This window comes from Oryzias latipes, chromosome 6 (genome assembly GCF_002234675.1).
Source record: "Oryzias latipes chromosome 6, ASM223467v1".
Taxonomy (NCBI): Eukaryota; Metazoa; Chordata; class Actinopteri; order Beloniformes; family Adrianichthyidae; genus Oryzias; species Oryzias latipes.
In genome coordinates this window covers 970,185-987,993 of record NC_019864.2, presented here as the reverse complement: position 1 = coordinate 987,993, position 17,809 = coordinate 970,185, and the positions used below count along the sequence as shown (strand labels likewise).

General features: G+C 40.4%; 1 protein-coding gene across 2 annotated transcripts in view; it reads right to left on the bottom strand.

Moving 5' to 3' along the window:
• LOC101160706 (anoctamin-1) overlaps positions 1-17,809 on the bottom strand; it is a 77,940-nt gene that overhangs the window by 3,905 nt on the left and 56,226 nt on the right. The window contains exons 12-23 of one of the 2 annotated variants that reach the window (XM_020699599.1): positions 13,265-13,347; positions 12,521-12,532; positions 9,573-9,647; positions 8,116-8,184; positions 7,851-8,052; positions 6,466-6,577; positions 6,299-6,356; positions 6,019-6,119; positions 2,620-2,762; positions 1,342-1,494; positions 1,188-1,240; positions 208-392 (exon numbers count right to left, since the gene is read on the bottom strand). In XM_020699599.1, coding sequence (XP_020555258.1) covers positions 208-392; positions 1,188-1,240; positions 1,342-1,494; positions 2,620-2,762; positions 6,019-6,119; positions 6,299-6,356; positions 6,466-6,577; positions 7,851-8,052; positions 8,116-8,184; positions 9,573-9,647; positions 12,521-12,532; positions 13,265-13,347 — 1,246 coding nt within the window. The remainder of the gene's footprint in view (positions 1-207; positions 393-1,187; positions 1,241-1,341; positions 1,495-2,619; positions 2,763-6,018; positions 6,120-6,298; positions 6,357-6,465; positions 6,578-7,850; positions 8,053-8,115; positions 8,185-9,572; positions 9,648-12,520; positions 12,533-13,264; positions 13,348-17,809) is intronic. The other variant, XM_011492340.2, reaches the window with a different exon arrangement.

Below are 17,809 nucleotides of genomic sequence, written 5' to 3'. Positions count from 1 at the left end.
CCTCAGCTGGGGTTTGGGGAGCCAGTGACTCCCTCCCCAAACTGGTCATCCCTTTCAGGTATTAACCACCCAGGTGGAACTGGTTTGGTTTGTTTAGGTTTCAAAACACTGCCGTAGATGGATGGAAGAATAAACCTGAGACCACCATCAATTGAAGAAACAAAGTTGGATTCTGGATGAACTCTTTGAGTTGTGAGGCCATCACACCTGCAAACCTCCACAGGAAAGCCCAGATGCAGTGGGTCCATGGTTCCTCTGCCCACCTCAAAGTGGCTAGTGTTGAAGTAGGAGAGTGTGTGGTTGACAAATCCATGCATGGAGCCGTCCGGGCTGTACATATACTGGTAGACCATCCGAGGGATGAAGTCAGACGTAAAGGAGATGACAAATGCCTGGAGGAAAGGGCAAACATTTACAGGTGGACTTTTTCTTCACTTCATCTGCAGAATTTATCTACTGCTTTTAGCCCCTTTTCAACAGAGTATTCTTTGGAAACCCAACCTGTGCCTTTCTGCTAAACCTCTGTTTCTGTTGCAGTTTTTCATCCAGGACGGGAAAAAAACATTAAAAAATGATTGACAAACCAATAATATGATTTCATCCATTTTCACTTTTTTTCTGATCTTGTTCTTTTGTACTGAAGCTTTTAAAAAAGATATAAAGAGACAGACCAATTTTTTTAAAATTGGTCTGTCTCTTTTAAAGTTCTTTTCATTTTAAACAACAGAAGGAAGATGGTGATCAGACTTCTAAAGTGCATGTAAATTCCTCCACATCTGACCACCACAGACCTTAGAGGTGCATCCTGAGAGGCAGAAACATTCTCCTTGAAGTGCAGGTTCTTAAACTTAGCCAAAAACAGGCAGGCCTTTAAAATAGCCACAAGTGCCAGAACGAACAACTGCCCTTATGGGTGTTTCCAGGCAAATAATGTCCAAACTTGTGGACAATCTACTGGCACTTGCATATCACCTGTCTATCATTGATGATTAAGGTTGATAGAGTCCCTTCAGCAGGAACCTATTGCTGTACGGCGGTGCTAATAACCACCACACTACCATGGAGTGTGACAGCTGCCGTGACACATCCCCTTCGTTAGCAGGCATTCATAATCATTCCAGCTCACACCTGCACCTGTAACAACACCTCTTAAAACTCATCCGACCTCCATGACAGCTGCCACTCACGTTGATGATGATGGCCACTTTTGCTACCCCTCTCAAGATGTTGTACCAGATGCCTGTAAAATATATTTCACTGATTAGTTTCTCTGCAAAAACACTTTATTTCTCTGATCATTTCTGACAGCGATGAAAGACAACATCCAAGTTGTGGAATCACCGATGTCTTTTGCTCGCGCTGCAATGGGTCTCCTCAGCTCAGACACAAACTTCTTGGCGTCCAGTCGAATTTCAATGATGTTGTTGAGAAGAGCAAAGAGCGGCGCCAGCGGGAAGGAGGCCACAAACAACGTCACAAACCCAAACTGGATGACTGCAGCAGCATCAATAGAACACATTTAATGATGAAATGTAAGTTTTATTATTTTACAGATTGACAGGATCAGATGACAGTCTGCGTGGAAGCAGGTGTTCTGTTGGAAGCTCTTTGATTTCAGCTGAGGTTGATCTAGATGTTTTACACAAAAATGATCTCTGAGCATTCCTATGTGTGAAACATCCCATATGCAGCTCTTTTCAGCAAAGGCAGCACTTTAACCTTTGTACTATCCTATGACCCCCCCCCTTACATTGATGTGTTCTCCCTAACATGACAAAGGTGGATAAAGGTGGAAAGATTTCATGTAATCCATGGACACCAGTGAAGATCACAAATCATTGAAGAAAAAAGGTTCAGAGCACTGTCTAGTGGGTTTAGATGACCCAACTCCCAATGTTAAAGGATACCACAAGGGATACTGTGCGTTCTATGCAGCTTGTTTTGTACATGGAGACTACTAAAGGTCATAAAAACCTGCATAGAAACTCATGAAAGGGAGATTTGAATGCAAAAGCTGAAATGCACATTTACATAGGCTTTTCATCGGAAGTGGTCGTTCATAAGCTATTTGCTGTGGGTCGTGTGAATGTTGCTTCAGGCCTAACATGCATGCTCATTTTCACATTTGATATTCCAGATCTTTAGTGACCGTTCTTCAGTCTTCACAGACTTCAACAAATCAAGGCAGAGGGCAGTCTTCACAGAGTCTGGTTCAACTGGAGCTTTCTTTCTTTTTCCTCCCCACTGAAACCTTTTTATCTGATCTAATCTATCTAATCTGATTTGAATATCCAGGCTTTATTATAATACCTTTAAAAAAAGAGATTTTCTTAGAATAAATTCAATTAAAATAAGAAAACAGTTTTTATAACCAGACATATTAATTTGTAAAACGAATATAACGATGATGAAATATTATTTGCAATTCAACAGTTTCAAATTGTAAAAAAAAACATTTTACTTAAATTTAACTGAGGAATTTAACTATTTATCTTTATTTTAGAAATTCAGAAAATTTGTAAATATTGTAATTAGAAATACAGTTTGGATCTGTGACTTTTTAAAGCGTGGTTGTGTATTGGCATAGAATGCATGGTTAAGGGTGTGAATGCTACTAACTCATTTCCATGTATTCAGGAGTTAATCCAGCAAAAGGTTCCAGGAAGTGGTCAGCCTCGTATCTCTGCAGCTTCTTCTGCCTCTCTTCTTCTTGGAAAGCTCCTTGTTTTGACCGAATGTATCGAATCAGCTTCTTCAGCTTCCTGAGGAGAGTGCACGTGCACAAAGACATGCATACACATGAAGAGATACTCAATGTCCTGGAGAAGCAGACCCCATGTCCTTTGACAGCAGTAGCAAGAGTGTTAGTGGAGCAGGAACATTTCAGCATCAGTAACTTTAAAGACTGACCAACATGAACGAATAGAGGAAGAGACAGAACCGGGTTGGTCAACTGTAGAAGATTTGAAAGCTGCTGCTCTGAAGGATCTTCAATCAGCTGATAATGTTCAAGATAACAATTAATAAAAGACTCAAAACAATTTCATTTGTTGTCTAAAAATCGAAATAAATGAAATTAACATGTAATATTAATAAGGACTCTAAAGATAAAAACATCTATGCTGTCTTACAGTTTCTTGTTTTTCAAATCTTTTCTTCTTATTCTATTTTTCTGTAAGGACTCCTATTCTTATCTGGTTCACATCCAACAATATTGGATGGGTGGTGACCCAAAAGCAGAAGAGCTATGTCTAAATCAACAATTAAAAGGAATAAAATAAAACATTTTAACATTTAAGAGAAATTTAAAAAAAGAGAGCACATGTGAACATATGTCACAGAACAAGATAAAAAAGTGATGAAAAGGAGAATCAGTGAAAAGCTGATGGACAATGGAAACAGTTTTAAGTTTTGGGTAATGCTGACGGATGCTTTTTCCTTTTTTTGGTCTTTAGGCTAGTTATGCTTTTTCTCGTTTTCACTCTTTTTTTTCTGTTTGCTCATGCTGACACCAGGCTCGGGTAGAATCATCTCAGCTTCAGTTCCAATTTTCTAAGTTTGTTGGCTCATTAGCAGGTTTTATGTCCTATCAAATTTTGTTGTCTTTTATCTCATTTTTGTCCTTCCAGGTTTAAATTCAGTTTTTTAAATCTATTTCGTTAGTTCATAAAATGATTGCTTTCATTACCTATTGACTGTATATGAGAACTGGACTGAGTGAGTGTGACATCACCCAGATAAAATGGTCTACTTCTGGCTCCAGCGAAGTGAAGTCAATTCAGTCCCCATTTTTTTCGATCCAGACACCGCCATGTTGGACTCAGACAACATCAGTAAGCAGTGATTGATCCAAGTCGGTCTGAGTCGCTGTTTCCATGGCAACCACTATCACCGATCAGGAGTGAGCTTGTTGGAAGTCCACACTACTTCCACTTGAACGCGCAATGTCAAATGTCAAACATTTTGAACTTTGGACTTGTGACCACATGCTTTTATTGAGGCATTTGATTGGTTAGTTTATAACTTGAATAACTTGCAGAAATAACTACAGAAAAATATCCTACATATGAATGAGGATAATCAAGAGCATGTTAAGAAAAAGGTATCAGATCAATAATGGTTTTTCTGACCAATAGAATGACAGTAACAGATATTTATTTCTCTATAGACATCTATGGGATTTTGGCTTCTTGGAACCAGCGGGTACTTCCTGTTTGGAACCCCAGAGGGGAGGAGTCACCCAGTCAAGTTCTCTTATACAGTCCTTGTCCATAACCTCCAGCACTGACACTCAAACCCAGAAAGGGCAGCAGAATCAGAACTTTGACAGTATGAATGCAAAAACAAAGTAACACAAGGAAAAAAGGCGGAAAACAATTTGGAGAACCAAAGACATGGAATTTCTCAGTCTTCAGAGGGAGTGGCAGGTATACCTGTTATTGCTTCCTGGGGGGTATTCCAGGAAGCATGTTTAAACTAGCCAGACTTTAACCCTGAACTCTGGCTGAAATCCGCCTGAACTTGCTTACTCTGGGCATGTCGGTTCCAAAAGACCGGATATGAGTTGGTGTAATTACGCTCGACTTGGTAACCCTGGGTTAATGCTCGTGCACAGGAGGTACATAAAGACATTCTCAATAGATTGCCGATTTCTGGAGTCACCATGGAAACGCGTGGAGAAAAAAAAAGAAAGCGGGACACATGAGACGGAAGGCAGACGGAGTCTGAGATTTTAATGACGGCGGATAAAGATTATAAGTCCATCAAAAAAGTAACACGGCTGCATCATCAAAAAAAAAGAGTTTCTGCTTAGAGAAAAATAACAGACAAAGTTTCTGATCTTGTTTCCATTTTCCTTGTGACGCATATATATATATAATCTTAAATAAATTTCTTCTATTAGTAACAAATAATTTAGTTAAATTTATTCAACCTAATTTCTTACGTCTATAAAACTCAATAATTGTTTATACAACTCAATTTTTACGTATTTATCTAGCTAAATATCACATTACTCCATTAATCTTTTTTCAATCTTAATTACTTATATTTCTTGAACTCGCATATGTCTAAGTTTGAGCCGACAGATATGCTCATTTTTATAAAAATAAAAAGGACGGAAAAAAATGCACGGAGTGCAAAAATTCAATAAATAATTTTCCATCATTGTCATAACAGATTACACTTGTAGGGGTGCTATATAAACTCATCATCCTCTCCCTCCCTGTCACTCATGGTGCAGAGACGTAAGCATAGTACGACAAAATAACTCGGCAAAACACCGTAAAACACAGTAAAATAGCTAGACAACTAAACACATTCTGTCAAAAACCCACACTTAAACCCAAATCCGTCCAGACAGGCAAAGGGAATGATATCCCAGAATCCCTTGCGGTGCCGATCTAACAGCAGCATCAAAGTTACACCTACTTAATTGAATTAATTTGAATGAAAGGAAAATAATTGTCTGAAAACTACATGTAATTTTTAAGGTGACCTAAAAAAATGATTTATCTTAACTGAAGCAAATAATTAAGTTAGATCAAAGTAAAAAGTTTCTCTTTCCAACATCCATATGTGGTCTCATCACCCTCTCATGGTGGAAAAACTAAAGTATTATCTGAGCTTCTTCATCCACTAAATCATCTTCAAATGGACACGCCATGCTGCTTCACCTCTCTGTAAACAAACTAACCTTCAACTAAACCTGCTCCGGACCAGGTTATGTTCAGAGCATGAGTTGCCATGGTAACTTGACCTACCCTGAAACATACCTCCATTTCTGGAACCCAAAGCTGAGGTTATCAACTTCCTTAGCCTCAAACTTATCGTGGGAGCTAGCATAACCTGCTTTCTGGAATACCCCCCTGATCTTTCCTAAATGTGTTTATTTACACATTCAGTTTACTTAGTAAGGCTGTGAAATCAGTTCTTTTCCATCAAACCTGTGACTCTACTTGACACAGATGAATGGAAATCCTCTCATGTGTGGATGCAGGAGTCAGAAAGTGTACTCACGGTATGCCAATCTCAAAGAGATTGTTCTGAATGAGTTGCTTTCCCAGCATGGTGATGCTCAGCTGGATACACAGCTCCATCAGGCAGCCTCCATGAGCACACTGTGAAGCAGGCCAGAGTCAGACGTTGTTCTGAAACCCAGACGCCCGGCCCGATTTCAAGAGGTGACCGGACGAGAGGAGCTCAAACTGCAGCATCCTGTCTCAGCCGTTTTCACAAAGAGGAGGTCAACTGTCTACAGTGAGTCAGAATGATGTGTGAGTACCACAGCAAAGCTTACCTCCTCCATGCGGTAAGATTCAAACACGTAAAGGTACCGGCCCGGTCGGCCCACCAGTCTAAAGTTAGACATTAATATTACTATTATTATTATTATTATTATTACAGAACCTTATTATACAGCCCTGAAAAAGAGGGAGGAGGACATCTGGATGAGGAACTGCTGACCTTCCTCTGAAGAAAGCGATGTAGATGATGGGTGTGAAGGCATTGAAGAACTTGAGGATGAAGGTTTTGAAGATCAGTCGTTCCTCGAAGCTCTTATCTGTTTTAGGAGCCTCTGAAAGGAAGCAGCACATCTCTTGATTGTTTTGCATTCTTAATATTTTCTTGAGATCATAGCTGAAGATAGGCAGCTTGATTGAAAGTTAATTATTTCATCTGTTTGTGTTGTATTTTAGTGGCCTGCCCTTCATTTTCATTTCATTCTTCTGACCTAAATTCAGATTGACAAGAACCCCGAAGAAGTCCAGATGTGGAAGCATGTAATGTGTGGAGTTGATGGTAAAGATACAAGTTTTCTATCAGGTTGGGTCTTAAAACTGACTGCAAAACCTTAGCAGTTTTTCAAGAACTAAAAGAATTTGTTCATCCAGTGCTGGGTTTGCGCTCTTTACTGTTCTATCAGCATAGCAGTGTTTTCTCAGATTCCCGTCTATACCTGACCAAACATTTACATATGTGGGGTCAAATCGGGATCAGCTTAAAGTGAATCAAAAACCAGATTGCTCAGTTAACAACAAATTGAAAATTTGAAAACAACATATATATTTGGAATCTGAAGAAATACTGAAAATGTGAAAAAAAACAATAAACTTAAAACAGCTACTGTTTGGATTTTCAGTTTTGGTTTTTGGTAATAGTGTTCTGCCAGAATTTGGTACATCACTTCTGGATGACACATCAGAGGAAGGATGACACAGGGGATGCCAACAATAGGCGCTGTTCTAGAGAAAAACATGACATCACCACACTAACCTCTATCACCCGATAGCCAGTGGGCTCTAAGCCCAACCCCCACGTAAAATCTCAAACTGTTGTTGGAAACTGTAAATTAAGGACTGAGAGTAAAAAGTGAGAGAATAAAAAAACTAGCCCAAAAAAGAGGATTAAACTTAAGGAACAGCATCTGTTGCAGATATTTTTTTTCATTGGTAACAGTTTTGGGTTTAAAGTTTTCTTAATAAAGTTTTCAGTTTTGCTTTCTTTTTAAATTTGATTGACCACCGTACACTTCCACCTCAGTGATTTTCATCCATGATCTTGACTTTGTTTTTTGTTTTTTGGTACAGCAGTTGCCTTTGATTTTCCTCTGCTTGTTTCATAAAAATCTTTAACTAGCTAAAGTTGGGAAAGCACACGCATGTAACACATGTTCATGTGATTGGCAGCACAGCTGTCAATGACAGACCTCAGTCTAGTGATGTTCTGCAGTAAAACATGAGAATTTTCTTAAAATGTTTTGGTTGGCTGGTCCCTACAGATAATACATTTCTTCACAATCATCATCACACTCAGAGTTGTGTAGCCCTGATAAAACAGTTGACACTCACCTAGCACAGTTAGCCATCGGGCCACAGCTCCATACACCTCATCCAGAATGAGGATGACCACCAGGTTGATGATGGCCGCTGTTGTTTTAACGGTCAGCTGTACATGGTTCCTTGTGGTGGGGTTGGAGCTCATGTGAAGGGCAGCTTTGGTGGAGATCCGGTAAAGGATCACACCAAAAACGATGGCAAAGGTGACGCCAACCTGACAGTGGAACGTTTTCATGAGCACAGAGACCGATAGGCATTGCATCCACACTCATCTTACCATCAGCAGCATCATGACAATGTTGGTCATGTAGGCCGGGAAGCGGTCTCGAAAGGTCAGCTTTTCCACCTGAAACAAATGATTGGAGCCTCTTAGTTCTGAAAGGCTGAAGAGTCAGCTTTCCAGTCAGAAACAGTTCAGTATCAGCTTAAGATAAACTGATGATCAGCTGATGATCAGCCAATGATACACCTATGCTTATTCAATGAGTTGTCAGCTGGGGTCTTGTGTCCCCAGCAGGCTAGTCTTGGGTCATGGTGCCTCATTTATAAACGTTGCATACGCACAAAAGAAGGCGTACGCCACTCTCTACGCAATAGTTGAGATTTATAAAAAGCAAACTTGACGGGAAAATGTGCGGTCCTTCACGCAAGCTCTGACCCAGGCGTACGCACAAAAACGGGTGAAATGAGAAACGGCGACACCGTCGGCAGATGGAAGAAACACGTGAAAGTGACAATACTGCCTCTCAGAAATAACATGAAGACTTCACAAAGCAAGTCTTACAATTAACAGCCTACATGAAGACCCGTTTGATCGATCAGCAGTGAAACCAACAAAAAAAAAATCAAACGAAAATTACAACAGAAATTCTAAATCATCAGAGTACTGAACACTTCCTGGTTTGCATACTACGGTTCCTATCAGCCCTTGCCTTCAATACCAGAATGTTCCCCAGCTGCTTCCACCTGTTCATTACTCACCTGTCTCTCATTTGCAATCACACAACCTCTGTATGTTCAGTGCACTGAGCTATGCTCAGTGTGAAGCTTTGCATCTACTAACCTTATATTCATGTTTATGCAGCCGTGTCGCTGATCTTCTCTGGACCTCAGTCTCGCTTTGCCACCTTGTTCCTCACCTTCCTCATCCTCATCCTCATTCAAGCCTGAAGCCAAAAGGCTGCCACCTTCATCTGCTCTCACTTGGCGCTTTCCCTGTTTCCTTCCCAAGTCCAAAGCCGACGCCTGCCAGTCTGATCTGCTTTAGCTCTCAACACTTTTTCCTGTTTTCATTCAACACTGCGCATGGATCCATCTGCTTCCGACTGCTTGTTACATGTGTAGGTATACCTGAAAACCAGCAGTTTGTTATCATTTTAGCATCTGAGGAGACATTGTGAGTTTCTTTGTTACAACCTTTGAGCCAATTTTGATGTAGATCCTTGTCCTCTCTCTAACATCAGACCCCTGCCTGCTAAAGCATGAACCTGGACAAATCTGGAATCTCATGATGCCTTCATGAAAAGAGCACTTCTGTCACCTCATTGTTTGTTTTCAGACCAGTGACTGCTCATAAAAAAGGTTTTAGATGCCCACCGCAACCTCATACCAGAACCCCCTCTCCCCTACACACACGTGTGCACACACACACACACACACACACACACACGTCCCCAGGATATACTGTACATTATAAACACAAGCTCCTGCAGAGTGCAAACTGGTGTGTTGTACCTTGTGCTTTGATTGTGTCTCCCTCTTGAGTGACTTCTGCATCACTCTGAACTCATACTCAGCTCTGGGATGGTCCTGTGACAGCAACATTGAAAAGGTCATTAAACATACTGAAAACACTCTAGCAGCTACAAACACAGAGACAGACAGTTGTTGGTAAAGTCTGGAAAAAAATATACAAGTCAAAACCCAAAGAGCCACAATACTGAACCCAGAAACCTGGGAAACTGTGCTGATGGATGATGCATCTATTTTCTGGGACCCTCACGGGTCTCATCTACAGACCTGCTGCCCAAATTCAAGGATTTTTTTTTCATTAGTATATTGTAGTAACAAAATGATGCTCACACATGCAAAAGTAGAATTTGTAAAAAAAAAAAAAAGATTTTGCACACATGTAAAAAGGTTTTCTGTGTTCAGAAATATTTTTCCAAGTGCTACTCATATGTATGAAGACTAACTCAAGTTAAAACCTCTGACAAGAATATTCAGTTTAAACTCATCAACCAACCAGCATTTTTCTCCTGTCAGCAGGAATCAGCATGTTGCCTCTAGCTGTACTAGTAAATCCTTCCTTTGATTTTTATGGTTGTTTTCTTTTAGACTCTGCTGTCAGTCTGTCACAGTATAATGTCAGACATGCCATCATAACAGCAGTAAATTGGTTAACTTGAATCACTAAAGATTAGAGCTGCTTGTATGGCAAACGCATGACAATATAACAAAAGCTAGATTTTTAAATGAAAACATTAAAGATAGAAATATGTATTTTTTAAGCCTTTGATTTGTAATGGCCCTACCACTCTGGTGTTTTACCACCCATCAAAGTCTTCCGCCCTTCTACTGCCCCAATATAAAATGTTCTTGCTCTGCCCCTGCAGCAATATCAAAAGAAGCCCCACAGCTGTTTCCTTGTTACAATAATATACTTTCATTTGATATAAAATGTAAAGGGAGTGATGTTATCTTTTTTTCGTTTTTTGTATACATTTTCATGTTCTGCGGAGTCACAATAAAATGCACCGTAGATTTGAAGGAATATATCCCGTAAATCGGCTTCTCAAAGTGCGGCCCGGGGGCCTGTGGCGGCCCGCGGGAAGGTTTTTATGTGGCCCTCAATAAAAGAGAGCCAGAGCAGGTTCCTTTCAGGAAAAATATTGTGTTGGCGAGAAGAAAAGGCGCTTTCAAGCTAAGTGGACAAATGATTATTTTGTATGGGAATTCCTATTTTTATTATATTCCTATTCCCATAGGTATGTACACAAACAGAAACTGTGTCTGATAAAAAATAATTTAAGAACTCAGGTGAGAAAAGGATGCTGATTGGTTGATTAGTTTAGAATAAATACTTTTGTCAAAAGTCTGAAGATGTAACTTGAGCTTGTGTCTTTATATCTTTGGAAAAATACTGAAATATGTTTAAGCGCTATTATAAAAGCCTGAAAAATATTTCTGAAGACAGAAAACACTTTTTACAAGAGTGCATTCCATTCTTACAGCTGTAAGTATATTTCGCACAAGGACCAATTGGTGGGGCACTTTTTATTTTTATAGACTCACATATTTTTTATTATGTACCGACATATCTTATTTCCATGTGTGGGGATCATTTTACTATAAAAAATAATTTTTGAAAGGAACATGACTCCATAGAGGCTTTTCCTCTCTACTATATACAGGTGCAATAAAAATAAAAATGAGAAACATCTGATTTAGTGATGTAGCTCTCCAGAGACCAAGCGGGTGAATCAGGCGTCCCCATTGTGTCAGCAGTAGAGGTTTCTGTAGAGCATTGGAGCTGATTGAAGAACTTTTGGAATGTGACATGTGGGAAGTGGTTCATTCAGTGGACAGGAATTATTTCATAACAAAGAAAGTGAAGAAAAACAGGTGCATACTGGAGATGATCTCAACTCAATAATTTAGTTTAAAGTGTGAAAATTAAATAGACATTATCAATGCAGAGTGAGGAGAAGAAACATTGTTGTTGCTCTTGCATTTAAAAGCAATACAAAGAGACCAGTGAAGGTATGGATGGAAGCTAAGAAGGTGCAAAGCCCAGCTTATCCCAGGTTCCTCTGTGCCTCACCACAGACTGTACACAACATCATAATTGTACAAGATGCCCTTCCTTTTAATCAAAAATGCTGTTCAACATAAAAAAGGCCAAATGCACCACAAAGGCACACTGTCATTTTCAGGTTTTAAGAGGACCTCTGCAGAAGACTTTTCAAGAAGATAATGTTTGAGGAAGATGGTGTCAATAGCAATCATTAGCAATCATTTCTAACAATAGAATGAGATCATATGGTTCCTTAAAGTACACTAAAGATGAAATTAAAAACAAAGACAAACTCACGTTTATCTGCCCTTCTTCCAGCCCAAGGACAGGGACACAAATGTTTGAATGTTGGGATCAAACCCCAGAGGGTAAATTGATCAACTGGCTCGGTGATGAAAGGCGGAGTGGTCAGAAGTCACAGTCATCATGTGCTCACAGAAAACTGCTGCCACTCCCCAGATTAAACTGAGACCCAGAAGGTCTGCAAAGATCAATGTCCGCATGAACTTCAGAAACTACAGCATGCACAGCTGACCCAACCTCAGTCTGTGTCCAATACAAAAACTACACAGTTCCAACAGATCCAAAAGTAATCGTTAAGTTCTAAAACATCCCACAGTAATGATGATTTTTCTAAATGATCCCACAATAATCATGATGTTTCAAAAGGTCTCACAGTAATCAACACGATCTAAAAGATTCCAAAGCAATCATGAAGGGGGACAAACACAAGTTGTTTAATCTGTTGGCATTATAAGAAAACCGGCCTCCAGGAACAGGCAGAAATGTGCAAATCTGTGGTTTGTGGAAAAGAGTGTTTGCAGTGAGGCAGCTGTAGGAGGGAAAAGGAAAGAACGCTTAGAAAGGAACAGAAAATCATCCAAACCTTTACTGCTTCCTGTGAAAAACAAAAACAATAAAATTTTAAGAACTGCAATCCAAGCTTTTGTGAGGAATGACAGCAACCACATTCAGATTTATGGATCCTGAGCTGTTATTAAAATAACTCAAAGGATGGACCAATTAATTGTAGATTCATTGGAGCTTATGATGACTGCATCCCTCAGACACAAACTGTCCTACAGCTCAGACTCATTGACAACGAACTCTCTTACTAGGACAGTTGACCTAACTCGTACACTCTATGACATCACTGTCTGACGCTGGTCCCTGAGAGCTGTTGCTCTCTCGGTTTACAGCCACCTCTTGTCGTTTCAGTCGATTGACCCGATTCAGGAAATCAACAGAACCTCTCTAGTCAACTGTGTTGACAAGACCTTGATGTTGTTGTTTAGTCCTGTATCATATGTGTAAACTCAGATAGTAACACAATTTAGAAATTACCTTGGACTTGTCACCTTCAAATTTCTGCTGATTCAGATTCTTAAAAAAACTGTGTTTGCAGTTTTTTCATTTATTTTGTGTTTTAGTGTCCTGGAAATGCCCTCGGAGGGTTCTTGTTTCATTGAGCACCAAGATAAACAGTTAAAACATATAACAATTTCTTCTCATTAAAACTATGCCTTTTAAATGTTTCTCAGTCAATATTTTTTCTTGGGACTTGACGTTCAGTCACCGTTCTCTTTCCTGTCACTGTTTTTCCCTGAGAGTGCAAGTGTGAGTGACTCACCTCCTCATCCTCAAAGCCAGTAAGGTCCCATTCATAGTTCAGCCTCATCTGCCTCCTCTTCCAGTGTTCCATGAACATGGCAGCTGGGAAGAATGACAGAGTTCAAGTTAAGAAAGGAGCAACAGTTGTGAGCTGAGTTTGAGGTTTGAGAGTGATCACTCTGGGATCCACTGTGGAGGGTGCATCCAAAGCTGAGACAGCTTTGTCCAAACCTTCATACTCTGTTCTTTTTCAGTTAGCGGGGTCTATGGTACACTGCTGACAGAACAAAGATTGTGGAAATAAAACCATTGCTGAATTTGTTGGGTTTCATTTGGCTTTCTTGTCTAAAAGTGTGGATTCTTGTCACCTGTGTGAAGAACAAACTCTGGATGGGAATGTGGGGCTTTCAGATCTCATCATTTTTGTCATGAAGAAGGTCCAGAAGAGTCAAGTGTCTGGCGTTTCATCGCTGCCATAAATTTGCAAAGACGACTGAGTGGGTGTATTCAGGAACTGAGTGACCTTACAACAGCGCAGGCGGAATTCTAACTGAGCGACCCCGCATTTTACAACCGCACGCCTGCGATCCTAACTGAGCGCTGATCCTTTGCGCTCACTTCCCCTTTGCGCGCTCGCTGGGTTTGCGCGCAGTGTTAAGGGGACATTTTTGTCACTTGGGGGCGGTAACTTTTCTGGTTTATCTGATTGGCTGAAATTTGGATGTGAAGTCCGACGAGGCAGCGGGGCGGTATTTTCATTTTTTAGAGCAGGGGGTGGCTAACACCAGGCTCTTGAGCTGCATGTAGCGCTCTGCCTCTTATCATATTTTCTATATGCCATATACTTTCACGACCAAAAGGCGCATTTAAGACTCTTAAATTTTCTCCAAAATGTACGGAGCCGCCCTAATGTGTTGTTGTGTGACTTCGGTAAAGAGGTGCAAGGAGAGAACAGCATGAGAACGGTACGGAGAGAGGTGAGGGCGTGAAAGGAAACACCCCCCCCCCCCCACCCCCCAGGAAAAAGGTGCAGATATGTGCATGATGCAGAAAAACTTAGTTTTGAAACCTTGAAATGCAAAAAGACACGATTGTGAAGCACAGTTTAAACTGCAGCTATCAGCTACGCGGAGGAACACGGGAATAGAGCAGCTGCCAGAGAATTAAAGATGAATGAATCCATGGTTCGCAAGTTTGGAAGCTGGAAAACAAACTCCGACAAGACAAGAATATGGAACTGCAGCTGAGTTTCCGCGGAAGAAAGGCGAGGTTGCCTGTGTTGAAAGATCGACTCGAGCACAGCAACTTCCAGCGGGTTACAATGAAAAGCTGTCCATCCTCCGCTGCTTTTACTGGGAGTCAGCGCCAGGCGAGTTACGCCATAGCTTTGGACTGTAGAACTTAAGTCTGTTGCTGCATGGCAACGAGACCGACTTTGACAATGACGAAAGGGAACCTGGTATGCTTGATAGAAATTTAGCCCAGCTGTTCATTTCACATAAAGAATTTCACATACGGAAGCTGAGGACTTTGATGGATTTTTGGATGCTGATTGATGACTGAAAAAAAAAAATCACAACCAACTCAGTTTTGCGCTCGCTGCCTTTTTAAAACACACACCAGCATGCATGTTTTACCTGTTTGTGTTAACGTTAAATACAGAAAAAAACACCTATAACTGAAACTACGCCGTTTAATCCAGTGCTGTTGTATTGTAAGGAGAGAAGTGTGTGTCTCTGTTTCTTTTCTATTAAAGCCTCTAAAACAAAGGCCTTCCCCCGCTGCCTCGCTGGATTTGACATGCAAATGTCGGCCAATCAGATCAACCAGAAACGTTACCACCTCAAAGTGACAAACACACCCCTGAACACCGCCCCCCCAAGTGACAAAAACGCCCCCTTAATACCCCCCTTAATACTCTGCACATTGCGCCCGTGTGGTTGTAAGGTTCGCTCACTCAGTTCCTGAATCCACCCGCTCAGTTGTCTTTGCACTCGTTCACTATATGGCAGCCATGAAACGGCATACAAGTGTCATACTTAGGGTCTTGCATCTTTCCTTTTGGGCTCTTTATTTTGATACCTGTTTGACTGTCGCTCCTAGATTCTGTCCGTATTTGAGCAGGTGTTTCAGACTCTTCAGTGTTGGTACGTTTGGTCTAGTTGTTACTCTTGTCCCCTTTTCTAGTTGAGTTTATCTGAGGATTTTTTACTTATGTTTGCTGTTTTGTATATTCTTTGAGATTTTCGTACACTGTGTGGTGACTTTCTGATATTAAACCATTTATATTTATTTTTTGACTTTCTAGGAGCTCGTCTCTGTTGCTGGGTTTCCTCCAGTAACATTACTCAAAACTGATGAAGATGCTCCTATGACAGGAGTGGGCAAACTGCAGTCTGGGGGCCATATGCGGCTGTTAAACTATTCAATTTGGCTGCCAAACTGCCCAAACCCAATATGCAGGAGACCAGGCTTGGTGACAGAACCTTAACATTTAACAGACTGACCAGAACATGACAAACCCGCTAAAAAGGGTAGTTTTTAATAAATTAATAAATAAAAAATAAATAAAAACTGAGCATATGACCTTATTTAGGCTGAGGGTAATTAACTGAAATGAAGACAACTGTGGATGAACCTGGTGTGACTGACACAAGGCAACTCAAAACATGACAAAAAAAAAATGAAAAAGCAGACTAAACAGAATCCTAACAGTGGAATAAGTTATATTGCTGATCCTTAAGAATGCTTTTTTTCCCTTTAATTCTGGTGTCTCCCCATGAATGCCACACTATACATTGACCTTTGATTAGGTGCAGAAAGTTATCCTGCATTCTTGTGGTGTTGGGAGATTTGTTGTATCTCTGACGTTCATGTGTGTGTGGGTCAGGCATTCTTTCCAACGCCACACAAACGCAGCATTTTTTTAAATTTGTGTTTTCCATAAGGGACACCAACCCATCAGTAAACAAAATCAGAAAAAAGTCACAGTTTAAAAAAATAATCTCCATAATATTCTGTTTCAAAATATATATTATTTTTCATCGAAATGAAGCTTTGAAGTTTCAATTTCTTTTTTTTCTTCTTTTGTTTTCCTCTTGCTCCTCCTGTGTCAGCCTTTCCCAAAGATTTTTGTCCTGTCTGCCCTGGAGCTGCATTTTTCATCCTTTTGTAACTTCTGCTCTTTTTACTCTCTGAATATGGATCCGATCAGCTGATCTCTGAATTCGGTCGACAACGTTTTTTCCACACTAAGGAATGGGAAAGCAGACCTTCCTGCCCAGACGGCACCCATGCGGCTGGATACACCAACGATCCGTGGGGCAAATGGAGGCTGGTGTGCCTGGCCCAGCTGTCTGTGGAAGACTTCGAGGATGTGCACTCATTCGGATTTATGGTAATTGGATTCCTCTTAATTGGGATCGGAGGATATCTGATGTATCAGGCAGTCTGGGAGCGGAAGATGGAGAGAGTTGATCTGACAAGGCTCTGGGTAAAGGTTATTCGGGGAGGAGAGACTTGGATGGAGAAACTTTCACAAGCGGATCAAAAGGTCTGTGCTTGTCTTGCCCACTTAAGCAGACTGCTTGAGACCTGAACTTGTGCAGAAGATGGAAGCCATCTTGGAGCGAGATTCTGCCCGGATGGAGGAAAGTCTAGGCTAAATTCACCCAATTTCATCCGAATTAAATCTGCCTCAAAACTCCAGGACCAGCCAGCAGAACAAACAACCTGCTGGCGCCCAAAAGAATTTACAGTTTTTCTCAGTCGCTTTAGTACAATTCTCAGATCAGAATGAAATTCCCAAAACTATTTGTTCAATCTTCACATCATGATGTCACTTGTGCACATCACATAAGCAGTTTCTCACTTCTTTGAACAAGTTGCAATTGCTTTGGTACATCCATGCAAATGATTATGTACAATTCTCTGCTCTTTGCTATATTATCAATTGTTTATGTCATGTTGATCAAAATGTATTATATAGTTCACTGTGCAATAGTCTTACTCCTCAAAACACCTAGTCATTAGTTCATCATATAAGTCATTAACTGCAAAATGGTTGACCAAGTTGTCATAATGTGACAAACATATTTCGCTGCATTGCAAGAGAGGATATTCGCTGTGATGTGGATGAGAATTTGTGTCCTAACATACAGGAACGACAAGAGGTGTAGGAAGACCACACCAATTCCTACTGCACTGCCTGTACTGTTGGACAGAATATTGTCCTATCTTTTTTTCCCCTTTGTGTTACTGTTTGCAGTGGGTTTTTTCTATGTTGGTATGACATGGTCTGTCAACAAATTACAATATGAACAATAAAAGTGTAAATGTGAATCTTGTCCAGTCTCTTGCAATCAAACAAAAAAGGTGTAACTTCCATTTTACAATAATTGTCATCCAAACTTTAGCCATAGTTTCCATCAGAACCTCCCTCTAAAGTACACAGTTATATTGACAACATGACTAAGTCATTTGACTGTCTTGTTCGTAGACAATGACACAAGGACTTGACATTCTGATGGCACTGACATGTTCAATGACATAAAGACTTAGTTTG